The sequence below is a fragment of the Astatotilapia calliptera genome, chromosome 2, assembly GCF_964374335.1.
Source record: "Astatotilapia calliptera chromosome 2, fAstCal68.1, whole genome shotgun sequence".
Lineage (NCBI taxonomy): Eukaryota > Metazoa > Chordata > Actinopteri > Cichliformes > Cichlidae > Astatotilapia > Astatotilapia calliptera.
Genome location: NC_137423.1, coordinates 37,917,172 through 37,931,967, shown reverse-complemented (window position 1 = coordinate 37,931,967; position 14,796 = coordinate 37,917,172). Strand labels below are relative to the sequence as shown.

At 37.7% G+C, this 14,796-nt stretch overlaps 1 protein-coding gene across 2 annotated transcripts; it reads left to right on the top strand.

The window, feature by feature from the left end:
• Positions 1 to 1,153: 1,153 nt before the first annotated feature.
• Positions 1,154 to 14,649, top strand: LOC113008916 (cytokine-dependent hematopoietic cell linker). 2 transcript variants are annotated; one of them, XM_026146869.2, is made up of 17 exons: positions 1,154 to 1,297; positions 5,247 to 5,287; positions 7,094 to 7,241; positions 8,211 to 8,263; positions 8,364 to 8,418; positions 9,590 to 9,640; positions 9,721 to 9,761; positions 9,890 to 9,900; positions 9,990 to 10,073; positions 10,316 to 10,337; positions 10,528 to 10,552; positions 10,641 to 10,716; positions 10,798 to 10,814; positions 10,894 to 10,988; positions 13,144 to 13,218; positions 13,388 to 13,543; positions 13,628 to 14,649. In XM_026146869.2, the coding sequence occupies exons 2-17, from the start codon at positions 5,285 to 5,287 to the stop codon at positions 13,778 to 13,780; spliced, it is 1,065 nt and encodes a 354-aa protein (XP_026002654.1). In that variant the 5' UTR covers positions 1,154 to 1,297; positions 5,247 to 5,284; the 3' UTR covers positions 13,781 to 14,649. The 2 variants fall into 2 exon arrangements, with proteins under 2 accessions (XP_026002654.1, XP_026002636.1); XM_026146851.2 differs by having other exon boundaries at positions 10,313 to 10,337.
• Positions 14,650 to 14,796: the final 147 nt, after the last annotated feature.

Sequence of the window (14,796 nt, the reverse complement as noted above, 5' to 3'; positions counted from 1 at the left end):
CAACAGTGCATTGATTCCAGGCTTTACCATTTACAGATGGCCAAAGCAATAAAAGCGAAGCTCTAATAATGTGTGCAATCTTGGGACTGAAGGACCAAAAAGTTTTCCATTTCTCTTGAGCTAAAAGGTCATCTTAAGTGCGTGCACAGGTCACCACTTTCTGAATGTGAGAAAATGAGGCATTTAAAGAGAACATTCGTTAAATACCTTCCTGGATTTGTTCCAGATCAAGTTTTTTTAAAAAAGAAGAAAACAATAAGTACTGTCTGCACGTTTATCGTGAGCTATCCTCAGTGAGCATTGGAGCTTCACTCCAATGTCACTTCATGGCCAACAATGACGCATTTAAAACACGATTCAGCAGATTTCCTTCATTTGAGCTATTACATTACTAATATTAGTTAGTTACATGTTTACAGCTGTCCAGTTTGGGTTTCTGGGTTTATAACTATCACATTAAATGCTAAAGGGTTGAATGTGTGAACAAAAGCTTTTCTTTTAGCAGTGCTTCCTAAGTATATCCTCAATACTTTATTAGGTGCTATAAAATGAGTAAATATTGCACTGAAGTCAAATTTCGTGCTAAAATATTTACTCAGATTACAATTTGGGCTCACCCATATGGTTGTTACATAAATGAAGCCAGTTGAAGAATGGGTAAATGTCACCGTGCTTCCTTTACCGCTTGGCAGAGCAGATGTCGAAATGTCATCATGTTCCTTTTAAAATCAACAGAAAAACCTACTTTAGTAAAGATTCGTTCGACCCTGATTTACTGAGCATCTGGTGTAGTGTTTAGCTTTATGCATGCTTTTAAAATAGTGTCAAACAATAAGCTGTCAAAATCACAGGGCGAAACAACACAGGAAATAATTCGCACAGAGCTAAAAGTTGCCACAGAAGTAATAAAGAAACTTAAACGAAGACTCGTGTTTGAAAGGATGCGTCTGCAAAATATTTTGTTCATTTTCTGAATTGACAATTTAGTGTCAGTAAAGTCAGGGCACAGATGCACAAGTAGAAACTGTCTGCAAAGAACCATTTTATTGTCTAAAACAGAGAAGACCTTGAGTTATAGGCCAGTTACTCACCACACAGGAAGTTATTTTAGGTTACAGTGGGCTGCTTAACTCTGAGACTTAGAGACTTGATGCAACCTCAGTGTCTCTGCGCATACACCGGGAAGGAAGACATACTGCAGACACTTTCTCTCTATAACCATACACAAACCAAAGAAGCACAAAACTGCTGGTCACTTACTGATGAAGGTGTGCTTGCTGTATAATCTTCAGAAAAGGTGGGTTCACTTTGAGTTGAATGTTGAAATTCTGCATTTGTGAGTGTGTAAATGCTACAAAAGAACAAAGCGCAGATGTTTCTCTGTGCTAAAAATAGATGAAAATGTGTGAATAGGAAAGGGGGTCTTTAAAAGGCAAGAGCTGCTGCAAAAGATGAGAAACTCACTTTGATTAAAATTCAAGAACAAGATTTCAGTTGGTTTAAATTTGATTAAAAAGTCGTTTTATTATTATTTATTATGAACATTGAACTTCCTAAAACTGAAGTGTGATTGAAACCGTGTCAAGTTAATTATGGTCAATTCTAAAAATACATATATATGTATGTTAGAAATATAAGGTGCCTCTAATTTTGATTCACAAAAATAATAACACAGAGCAAAATTGAAATATTTCACACTGCGTAACCAAATTACAGTCATAAAATGAAAACTGTCAACGAGCGCTTTTATTGCACAACCTAAAAAGTCAAGTGTGCTAAGTGAGTTTGATAAAAGATGCACAAAGAGCGAACCAATCTACTTGCTTCTAACTACCTGCAAATCGATACAAATCGATTAACGTGTGTCAACAGAGGGAAATAACTTTTAATGATAATCATCATAATTTGTTGATGGCGCTTCCTCACACTGAGCTTATTCTCGCTCTCTGCAGTTGATACGTTCTTGATCTCCGTAGCAAAGCCAGGTCACAAATCCTTAAGTAGTCTGGTGGTTTGAGTTGCCACAATCCTCTGCACCCAATTTCCATGGGGCACAAGTTTATTTTCCAGACTAACTGCTTAACCTCAGATGCTAGCTCCATGTATCTAATCTCCTTTTTCATATGTCTCGCCCCACCCCACTTCCCGTGGCCCAGTAAGCTCTGCAAAGCAGTCAGGCAGCCCCACAGAGTGTTAGACCACAGTGCCAAATCCAATACTGAGTTTGCTGCTTCTTGAGTCGGTAGCCTCTAATGTCAGCTGGCATTTTCACAATCCCTCAAATTGCTGAAATGTCCTAAATCCTATTTTGGGCAGGTTTCCTTCCTGCTTTCTGTTTTGTTTTCCTTCATGGCCAAAGAAAACTATCAAAAGCTGTCAATCAAAGACTGGTGGATAACTCGTGAGGATGTGGTTCTTTTCCTCTTTGTGCCCTTTTTGAAAACAGGATTTTAAAATTCATGGAATATTTTTAACCTCCTAAGACCCGAACTCTTCCACGGCAGCATTTTTAATTTCTCTTTGATATTTGGGCTGATTGGGACACGATGAATGTAAACACAAAGAATTACCAGATTTTTTTATTTTTACCTTATTTTTGTTTTTAGGAAAAATGAGAGCCACATCTGAGGATATTCGTTCACAATTTTGATAGAACGGTAGCAGAATAATGTCCTCGTAAGTGGATGTCAGGCCCTTGTAGAGTAAAAATTTAGTATTTTGGTCTAAATATCCCAAAATGTGATGTCCACATATGTGGACGCAGGTCCTAGGAGGTTAAAATTTGAAAATTACACAAGTGAAGGAACTGTGACTGCACGAGTCTGTCTCAGTGCAGCGTGCTAATGCAAAAGCATAACAACTGTCTTTGTGCCCTTCAGCTGTTTCACTGTGAGATTGGATTTCAGTTCATTTGATCTGAGTGATCTAATGTGATCAAATTTAAAACGATTTCACAGCCACCTTTGTGATATTCACGAACTTGTGGACCACGTAAAATCTGCTCACTTTTATTCACTTTAACCCCCGTTTTTTGGCATTAAGAAAGACTGAAACCTCTGGAGCACCTAATTATTGAAGTGTTAATGAGAAAACCGTCTGTGGCACATTGTGATTCAACAAGTATGTGCCTCTAAATTACAGAAGAAGTAAGACTTTTACTTTGGACATACTCTCGCTAGTGATGTGTTAACCATTTGAAATACAGTGTATTTCAAACAGTGTAAAGTTAATCAGATTTAACGTATATTAAGTTTATTTGATTCAAAATACACCAGCACCAGCATGTTTGGGGTAAGGAGTGTTGACCGGTTAAATTATTCATGGATTAAATTCTGACATTGTATACGGTTGTGAGTTTAAATTTTATGGATTTTTCATGAATTAATTGTTAGATTTTTAAGACAAAACTGTAAACAAAATTGTAAAAATCAGCAACATTATCTTGACCATACAGAGAGATACTTTTAGACACATGCAGTGATATTACCGAGTTGCAGGGAAGGCTCACGTTTGATCGTGTTTGATCTGGTCTTATTTGGGTGATCTACAACTTGTTCGGGATGCTAATTACTTTGCGTATTTAACCAAAATCTAATATCACGTTTCCTCTGCCTCCCATAATCCGCCAATACAGCCTTATTGCTCATTATGCTGATGACACTTGACCGAACCTTTTAGAAAAGAAAGTTATATAAAACAGTCATCACTGAAGTTTAGGTAAACTCATCTGTATGATTGAGCCAAGAGTGAAGGCAAGAGTGTGTAGCACTGACGCTGGTCTAGAAAAGTTATAAACTGAGTGTCCTCAGTTATTAATATGAGTTACCTCCATAAGCACCTCCATAAATCTAAACCAGGTCACGTCTCTTCCTTCAAATCCTGCAGAACCTCATTTTAAGTAGGAATAATGTTAATATGTGAACAATTATATTTAAAAAGTCAAATATAATCATTAGCAAACTTGATCATCGTCATGAATTTTAACTAATACAAGTTTTTTTGTTTGTTTCTTAGATTTTTGGGTGTTGGGGGGGGGTCAGAACTGTTGACCATAATTCAGCTATGACCAAGAAAAACTCGTCAGTGTTAATTTCAATGACACTTTGTTACATGTAAACTCAGCGTGCTTAACATAAGATAAGAATAATTGAATAGTTCTGGTATTTTTGTTTTGCTTGGTTTTTTGTTTTTGTTTTTGTTTGTTTGATTGTTTGTTTTTTGCTTTTTGCTTTTTGGCATCATCAGTCCTTCCATTTGAAGAACAAACTCCAAAGCCAGGTGATAATGGAGGTGGGAATCACCATACATCCCACGATACGATATTATCACAATACATAACGCACGATACGGTATTATTGCAATTTTAAAAAATATTTTGCGATATTCAGATTCTGTACATAAAGGTAAACTTTATCAATATTCATTTTATCTAATATCAAAGTCTCACACTCAGTCTTTCTCTCATTTCAGTTTTATTGTTGACAAACTGAACGGTTTGTATTACAGTCTAGTCCAACTGAACTGAATGCAACCATCTGGTACAATTACAGCTATTCTGAACTATGCAATATGAAAACCATGCAGCCCCTTCAGCAACTGAAGAATTTGAAAGTAAATTAAAACAATACATAATTTTGCGTTAAATAAAAAAGTTTTAAACTTAATTAAAATAAAACATGTCTTAAATTAAAATAAGTAAACTGTCATGTTTATTGCTGCCAAAAACAAGTTAAACACATTTGGACAGTGAAGGAATGTCAGGATTCTTGCTCAGAAAAAGGATCAACATGCTCTGAAGTCAGAGCACAAAAACCTTTTTTGTAACAAAATATCGATTTCTGCTGTCCCTGTATCGATACATCATTAGCAAACAAAATATCACGATACTACACAGTATCGATTTTTTCCCCCACCCCTAGGTGGTAATGTCAAATGTCAAATGATCAACCTTCAATGGATGGATGGATTGAGTTAACATTTTTTTAAAAAGTGTTAAAAAAAATTGCTGAACAGTTTCTGTTATGTTAAAAATATAATTCACACCCGAAAGAAAACATCATGGCTCCAAGTGACAGCAGCAGGAGGCCACAAACGGCTCTGTTTTGTTGTATATAATGACCTCATTCCTCTGCATGTGTAACTGTTGAGTAAGAAAAGTCCAAGGACAAACTGTATTGGAAGGCCACATTCTTTTGCTGAACACCCAACTAATGATGTTTTTCATTTTTGTTTCACCCCCTCGTTAGCTGCAGAGAGAGGGAACAGCCATGAGTCTGCTGTGATAATGGTGAGTTATGGCGGCCGTATCCACAGCGTTTCGCTGCTGGTTCCACATGAATGTTCCCAGGGGATACGCTGGGAGTCTGCAGCCCCCTGTGTAATTACCTTTTAGCACAGAAATGACTGAAGTGAGATTCTGCTCTGTCATTGTTAGTGCATTGTAAAAACAACACATTGTAGGCGACAAGGATTGTTCTCTGTGATTTAGTAATATCATTTCTAAACTGAAATTGTGAAATATTTTATATTAGTGTCACCAATTATACAATAATTTTCTCATAAGTTTACATGCACTCTGCTGACATGTGTTGGTTACTATTAATAATACTTGTTAATGAATTAATACATTATACGTCTATCATTTAAAAACATAAGAGGTTTAAAGAAATTAAAATAGTTGTTATATATTCTAGGTAAACGTATTGTTTGGGCGATTACTATGTAATGTCAGCACCAAGGTATTACAAGGAAATGCTCTGTGTTTAGAGGAAAGCTTCTTCTGTACTTTCCTAAGCGCTTAGGTTCACGATGCTTCTCAGAAGTGCAGAGCAGAACAACGTTGCATGGCGCAAAGTGCTAACACTCAAACGTAATGACCAAAGTCCTCTGGAAAGAGGAAACGGCTTGCATGTACATCAGAAAGGGACGAAATCTGATCTTAACTTAAAAACCTAAACATATGTTTTTGTTCTTTTCTCATTCATCTGGATAACTCTATTGAACTCTATTGAACTCTATGATCTATATGATGATTCAAAGACTGAAAATGTCGAGTTAGAGTTGATTTCTACAACAAAAACATTATAGTTCAATCATATTCTGAAAAACTATTTTGAACATTGTATCATGAACTACAGCAAACTACAAAAATGTGTAACAGACCTGAAGTAAAATCTAATGTTGCATATCTCAAATGTTTTCTTTTCATAAAAGTGTTTTTAGCTGAGGAGGACTAATATCTGTTTAAAAACCTATACTGTTACTTTTTTTTTATTTGGTTTAAATGTCGATTAAGGATTGCTTGCAATTTAATTTTCTCATTAAGACTGCGTTAGTCAGGTAGTTTAGATAGATTAGTTTAATAAATGGGGAATTAAAAAATAAATTTCCAGCCCAGTATTTTTAAAATAAAGTCTCAGGGTGCATCATTAGAGACAGAAAACATGGACACATGGTTTCCACAAAATATTCAGGTTGGGTGGTGCACAAATGTCTAATGGTGACACTGCACCTGCTGGACACAAACATCAATTTCCTTGTGGAAAAGTCAGTCTTGACTTCTCCTCATTAAAAGCAAAGGAGTTCTGACGTGGAGGTTTTTAACTAAAGGAGAGGAGCAGGTTTGATTCGGCACGATCAATGCACCCGTTAACTGTGTATTCACCGTAATCTCACCCATCTTTCCAAATTTGCAACAGCAGGAACAAAATACCAAACATGGTCACAATGCACTTTGTGTCATATGTCATTAACTCCCAGAAATAGACGCTGCTGATTTTTAACACTGTGTCACAAGCTATCACCTCTTTTTCTATGATGTGTTGGCTTTGGTGCCTGTGTAATTGTAAATGAGGAAATCCCTGGGGGACAAGCAGCGGGTTATATCACCATAGTTGCTTCCTGTGCTTAGTGTACTGTATGTGCATCGAAACTGCAAAGAGTTGCCTGCTCAGAATATGTTACTTTATACTGATGTTGAGGGCAAGAAAAGGCAAGTTAAAAAAACTACAACAAAAAACAAAAATAATGGCAATAATAACAGCAGGCCAGTGTCATTTCCCACTCTAAAGAAGCTGCAATTTTCTTTTCACAGGATCGCAGCAGAGCAGAAAGGAACAGAACTCAAAGATATGCTAACGACGTAGAGGAACCAGAGTACGACGTGGTGGATAACCAGGAAGAAGTGCTTAGTGTACGCATTCTTCCTGCGAGGCCCATAAATGATGACCAAGAGTATGCAGGTAGAAAGAAAGTCTTTCATTTCTATTTTAATGTTAGTTTTGTTCATACTAACATCTAGTACTGCTACTACCTCAGCTATAGCTTGATTTTAATTTCATGAGTTGAAAATGTATTTAAAGCGTCTTTAATGAGACCACTGAGAAAAGTTGTTTATTTGGTCCTAATAAAGCACATTAAAACATGAAAGTAAGAGGAACTTAGTGATTATTATTATTATTATGTTTAATAGTGTTTTATTATTTCCTTTTTTCATTATTTCTTAAATGTATACATATACAGTGGATTAAGGACATACGTCCACAAGTAATTATTAAATGAATTGTTAAGCAGTTATCTTAATCTAAAACCACTAAAATGATTTTAATAATTCCCAAACTTCTTCAAACTTGACTTAAAGTACTATTTGTACTTGACACAGGGACACTGAGTCTATTTTACCTTCCTACACAGAAATGCTCTCATGAATGTAATTAGAATGAAGCTGAATGAGGTGCAGGGGAAAAAACAGATCTACCACAAACTGTGGTGAGAATGAAAGCAGCCTGGATCTGAGAAAGAGCTCATGCTGAGTGAGCATGATCTGCCAGTGGGTCTCCAGGGCCATCTGTTGGCTGAGTCAGACTGCGGGAGATTACAATTATCCAGCAGCTGAGGGGGAAGAGAGGGAAATGTGCAGTGCGAACAAGCTCGCTTTACTCTCCTGCTTGGATGTGGCCCGCAGCCAGGGGCCTCACAGCTGCATGTCTACAACTTTATAGTGAATGTGGCTTTTAAATTTGTTCACACTTGGAGCATTCTCCCTCTGTAATCAATACAGTCTGCTGCTGCAGTGCACTACTGGGACCGACATCGACCGACTTACAGGAATGATACAAACTCACAGGGTGTTTAAACTGTCAGCTTACACTGGAACTTCTTAAAGTACTATCATCACAGTCATTGATGAGAGTGTTTCTTTGGCTCTTAAGACAGGGATCTCCCAAGGTCATCATCAGCTCACAACCTTTCATCACTCTCCCCTGTAAGGTTTCTTTTTTGGTCTTCATTAATGAATATACAATTTGAATGCAACTACCTTACTGACCGTACTCCACATTTCGTTGTGCTCTTCAATCAATCAGGGAAACTCAAACATCCTCCCAAGATGTCCATCCAGAGAAACACCATTTTCAACAGGTAAACCTACAACGCATTTAAAATTGAGTGATTATTGTGGTAAAGATACTGAACAGTAACAGTGAAATTCAAATCAGAGACATCTTTGTTTACCTTGAAAAACAAAACTATTAAATCACAGTTAATTAACAGTTAAAATAACTTAATTACATAATCGCGCACATCCATACTTTGCCTGGTAACAGCAGCTTGTGCTGGCAAATATGATCAATGAAAATGAGAAAACATTGGATAAATATTGAAGGTAACTTAGTCTTTGCAATGGCTTAATAATTTCTCTCTTCTTGGTTGCTGCTCATCAAAGCACAGAGTCACTTAGACGGCATTACTCATGCTGAAAACCCATATGATGCAACTAACTTCATTAATTAGTTGCTGCCTGCCCTTGCACCTTTGCACTGCCAGAGTGGGCAGCGACTAGCTAATGAACATAGTGAAGCAAATACTAGCTCTAATTGTCGCTTAAAATCAAAGAAGAATGAAAAGAAAGTACTTCAAAAGAAATCTGAAGTTGTGTTTTACACTTGACTGACAAAGTAGGAAAGTCAACTCCACCTAAACAACTTGGGGATTTAGTGGTAGCTGTCGATATTCAGCTAGTTTTTAACTCAACCAGATAACATGAAGTTATGTAGTTCATTTCATCAGTCTGTATGTCTTTTTGTTGTATTGTTTGTGGTAATGCTCAGAAACGAATGGATAGGTTGACATGAAAAGTTTACCAGAGATGGCACAGAGGGCGGCATAGAGGTGACTGCACCACTGGGAAGGGCAAACATTTAAAATTAATCAACATTTCAAAAATGGGAGACATTGTCTTGAAATTCTTAAGAATATTTTTTAACTAAGCAGGATCTAGATATACCTCTCATCCATGCATGGTGTGGTGAGAAATATTCAGCCTCTAGTGATGTGCAGTCTTTGGCGACTCTTTTTTTCTGTTTAATTTAATGCAGCTTAACATAAAATACTTTTTTCTCATAGATTTACAGCTTCTGATCTCAGTAGATTTGGCATCCTCTAATACTAAAGCTGATTATTACAGATTAATTGAAGGATGCTGGTTGTCTTTAGTTAAATGTACTGTAATGTTTTCTGTAAACTGAGTAAAAGCTGATTCTGTCCCAGAAGAAGAACTTTTTCACCTTTGTCTTCTGTGTTTGAAACACAGCACCTGTGATAAATAGAGATCTGAAGCCTGGCCGACAAAAGATGAAAACAGGTAACATCTCAGCTGACTGAAATTGTTTTGCCTTTCTGGGTCACAGTTTAAATCTCATATTGTATATTCACGTGGTGTAGTTACAGATAGGAGGATCCCACCGGTGCCAAAAGGAGACCAGGTAACTTCACGTGCCAAACAATACAGTTTACTGTACTACTGTTTGTTTGCTTTTTTATCTTTCAATAAATTGTAATGCTGACAAACTATTAAAAAGGTGACCAACTTTTTCTCTTTCTAACATTACAGCACTCACAAAGGTAATTTGCTAAATTATTGTTTAAGTTACTCATTGTTGTATTTATCTGCCTTATGGACGCACTTACTGTTTGATTCTTTGTTCCTGCAGGAGTTTGCAATCACCGTCACCTTTTACCCTGGAGTTGGTCAATGTCTTGTCTGGAAAGGCTCCACAGCAAGGTTGCAGGAGAGAGTGAGTACTGTTTTATTTTATATATAGAACCTGACACTTGTCCCAGTTCCCTGTGGTTTTAATTTGCTGGAGTTGACGATAACCCAGTGTGACGTTTTCCCTGCAATAATGGTGTAAAGCAAAAACAACACCCCACAGTTTGTACAGTGTAGCGATGACACCATCTGCTGGTTGGAAAGATTATCACAGAAAATGCTGGAGGCTCTTCTGACATGTTATTTAATGTCATTTGATTTCAGCAGAGAGCACGGGACCACTAGAAATGTAAGTAGCTGAAAATGCTGAACCTATTAGAAGGTGTTGTTTGCGTTTTATTCACCATCTCTTAACAAACTAAGTCCTATGAGAAATACTGTAAAATAAACATGCTTTCCTTATTCATATATACATTTGATTTTATTCTACAAATTTCACCAAGCATTGCCGTTTAACTCTCTTTTTATACTTTTAACAGGCAGAGTTTAGTTCACATATGAAAGGTAAGATAAAAATCACAGCCTCTTGTGATAAAGCGTTACCAATAATTGTTTACAACTGTATTAACACATAAAGGGTTTTTATTTTTAGGTCCACTCAGTTCTGAAAGTCTTACACCTGGCAGTTACAGGCATTCACTGGATTTGGAGTCTCACTTAGAAAGAAGGTCTGACTTTATATTTTCAGGCTTCTCAAGATGCTTTTTTAAATGTCTTATTTACATGCATCTTTTCTGTCTTTTATTTAGGACCCATCAAAGTCTAGGTAAGTATCTTTGAGCTCGTCATTATCAGTCATTATACAGTTACTGACTTAATAAGTCCCCCCTGACATCTACTTAAAGAAAGGGTCCCATCAAAACGCCATCACCATGAATGGCCTCAGACAAAAGAAGACTTTGACCAGCACGACTTTGTCCCAATGGAAAAACCTCAACAGGTACATGTGCTGCTACAGTCATGTGAAAAAGAAAGTTTTTGTTGAAGTATGTCTGTAAAGGTTCTCAGTCATCCAGGTCATCGTACTCTAAGGAGCTTGGAAAGAAGCGTCTGGACTTCTTTAAGAGACTTTCCCCCTCTCATCCAAGAAGCTTCTTCAGTTCTAAGAGCAGTTGGTGGATAGTCCCAGATTCCCAGCCCTATGGGAGTGTCCCCAAGAGGGTCATGTGCCCCCTATGGATCCTCTACCTAATCACATGAAGCCAAGGTGTGAAAGTGTGTGTGAGTCACAATCAGCCAAGGTTTCAGGTGAACCCACTGTGAAAACTAGCCCAATGGGTTCACAACATGGAAGAGCCACCTCCACGGGACACAACTCGCATGCATCTAAAGGACAAAGGTCATTGTTTCAAGGACGCCAATGTTCACATTTTGGACAGAGAAGACAGACGGTTTGAAAGAGGAGTGAAAGAAGCATCTATGTCCACTGTGAGCGACCATCTTTGAACAGAGAAGGTGGCTTACGACACCAACTGACATCTATAATCCAGTTTTGAGTTCCCTCCCCAGACACCTTAACACCCACTCACATCCTGGGCCATTTAACCTCAGTAAATCACATGACAGTGTGCGGATAGGTTTGACAGTGGGTTCACCTGAAACCTTGGCTGATTGTGACCCACACCCACTTTCACACCTTGGCTCGTGTGATTCGGTAGAGGATCAAGAGGGGGTCCATGACCCTCTTGGGGACACTCCCATAGGGCTTAAAATCAGGGACTCTCCACCAACTGCTCTTAGAACTGCAGAAGCTTCTTGGATGAGAGGGGAAACGTCTTCAAGGAAACTTAAAGAAGTCCAGACGCTTTTCTTTCCAAACTTAAAATTTTCATAGAACTCTAAAAAAGACATTTGAAAGGTTAAGTGATTCAGGATTCAAGAATGACTTTAAAGGACTTTACCAGTCCCTTGTGTCATTGTGGAGGGATTTTGGCCCACTCTTCTTTACAACATTGCTTCAGTTCATTGAGGTTTGCAGGCATTTGTTCATGTGCAGCTTTCTTAGGGTCCCACCATCTATTTCAATCAGGTTGAGGTCTGGACTTTGACTGGGTCATTCGTTGTAGATTTGCTGCTGTACTTGGGATGATTTTCCCGGTTGCATGATCCAGTTTCAGTCATGCTTTAGCTGTTGGACAGATGGCCATAGACTTCACTTAAGAGTACTTTGGTATGCAGCGGAGTTTATGATCAACTGCACAGGTCCTGTGTCTGCAAAACAAGACCCAGCCATCATACCTCCACCACCAGTTGGTAAGAGGTGTTTGCACTGACATGCTATGTTTAGCATGTGGCAGCAGCAAGTATCTTTGCTACTATGAGTCACTTCAGTATTGCATAGACACAGTTTTTAACACCTATTATTCAGTAGGAGAGCTTAATTAGCAGATGCACTATTCTCTTCAGCTGGCACTTCTCCTCAACCACTTTGCTCCACCTTTCCCTCCAGCAGCTGAGCCAAGAAATTACACCTCGCCACGCCAAATATCTCCACTTTGGTCTCATCAGTCCAAAGGAGACTGTTCCTGAGATGTTGTGGTTTGTTAAGATGCAACTTTGCAGACTTGCAGCCATGCTACTACGTTTCTTCAGAAAGAAGTAGCTTTCTACTGGTAACCCTTTCAAAAAAGCCAAACATGTTCATTCTTTTTCTAATTGTACATTCAAGAGCTTTAAGGTTCAGCATGTTAACTGAGGCCTGTAGAGTCTAAGATGTAGCTCTTGGGTATTTTTCACTTATTTTGTAGCACCTAGCAATGTACAGTTTGACCTTAGGGTGAATTTCTTGGGGGAATCCACTCCTGGGAAAACTGTAGTATTGTGTAAACAAACACCTGAATAATCATTTCCAGCAAAATGCCAAAGCTTCTGTGTTTTAGAGATGATCACATGTGCTGATGATCAGGTAATCAAGTGTATTGGCATCACCTGGCTGCTAATTACCCCTTTAATTCCTATGGAAACAGTGGAGGTGTATCTAATTTTTCACAACTATCCATAATTAACCCAAACTAATCCTGTAATCAAGAATGATATCCATCACAACGTGATATTAACTAGCTTTGAATCCACTGATCAATGAACTTTTCTGGTAGACCTGTGAGGAAGATTGGTACATCGGGACATGTAATCGAGCAGATGCTGAGCACGCCTTGCACCTGGTGAACAAGGTATATGAATAAGGACTCTAAATATAAAAATATAACTGAACATGTCTTAAGCTTGGGCAGATGTTAAACATAGTTATTTGGATCTATATCAGTTGAAAGTGTAAAAACAACACACCAAAAGCACAGTTTAACAGGAGTATTCTTTTCTTTCTGTAACTCCTCCCATTAGGATGGTGCATTTTTGGTACGAGACTGCTCCACCAACAGCAACTTTGAACCCTTGGTATTGGTTGTGTATCATGAGAAGAAGGTTTACAATGTCAAAATTCGGTTTGTCGAGAGCACAAAAAAGTACGCATTGGGCACAGGATATCGTTCAAATGATGTGAGTGAACACATTTCAGAAAATGTTTCATTAAGAACCCTCAATCGCACTATATTTACTCTAATTCCCTTTATTTTTCCTCAGATGTTTGACTCTGTGGCAGACATCATCAAGTTCCACTCCATATTTCCAATAACACTTGTCAGTGGGAGAACCGCGATGGGAAACAAGTACCCAGACAACTGTGTGCTGACATTTCCTATAACAAAAGGGGATGTTGAACGGTTGCTACAATAACATGTGAACCTTGCCAACAAAGATTTGTCAATGTGCTTCTTGTGTCATGTGTGTTCACAGTTCCACAAAAACTGTAGCGCTGTCATTCTGAGCAAGTTGGGGTGGATGGATTTTGTAAAAGAAAAATATATACGTTGATCAGACGTACCTATAATTTCTGGTTATTTTGATAATAATAATGTGCTAATGGTTTTTAAATTAATCCCATAGACAAGTGGTTCTCAAATTCTTTGGGTCCAGTGACACAAAACCTCCTATAATCAAAATATCGATTTGGCTGGTTCTGCCACAGCATTCGAAAATCTTCCCACACCTGCTAGCTACCAGGCTAATAAACTAGCAAGTGATTTCATTGTTGCAGTGAGTCACAATCATATCAGTTCCTCCTGTTCCTCCATAATATGGTAGCAATTACTGGATAAAATATGCTTTTGTTATTGAATCAAATGGTCCCCAATCTGTAAAATACACTTTTTAATGATCTAGCGCAATTTAACAAATTTTTTTACAGATCCCTTGTCCCCCGGACCCGATTAGAGACCCACTTCTCTCTGACAGATAATAGTGATCTACCCTAATTATCCTAATTTAATGTCTTCAAATTGTATATTTTGTAGCAGCAATCTAAAATAAAAAGTCTGTAACTGTACAATTATACAAACCAAAAAGCTAGAACCAAATAGTGTAATCTTTGGTCATTTTTTGCTTTATATGGATATGTGTATAAACATATACACATATCTACTGAGAAATAAAAGAAATATTAAATATTAATCTCTTAAATACTAATCTGGTTTTTGGACAGTTGATTTGGAATTCAGTTAAACACTGATCATGAATCCATATAAAAAAGTTAGTATTTTCATGTGTTTCGCCTCCTTGTATACTTTTCTTGGCAGGAATGGACTTCCATACCTACTTCACATTTTCCTTTCTTTTTCTTAAATCAGACTTACTTCCCTGTCCTTATTTTTAACCAGCACAATGCTGTTTTTCAGTCATGAACTGCATGAAAT

What these genes read in the sequence shown, in the direction of transcription:
- LOC113008916 (XM_026146851.2), top strand. An exon ending in CCGACAAAAGATGAAAACAG is followed by an intron (nt 9,641 to 9,720) that starts GTAACATCTCAG and finishes CACGTGGTGTAG; the next exon opens with TTACAGATAGGAGGATCCCA. An exon ending in CAGGATATCGTTCAAATGAT is followed by an intron (nt 13,544 to 13,627) that starts GTGAGTGAACAC and finishes ATTTTTCCTCAG; the next exon opens with ATGTTTGACTCTGTGGCAGA.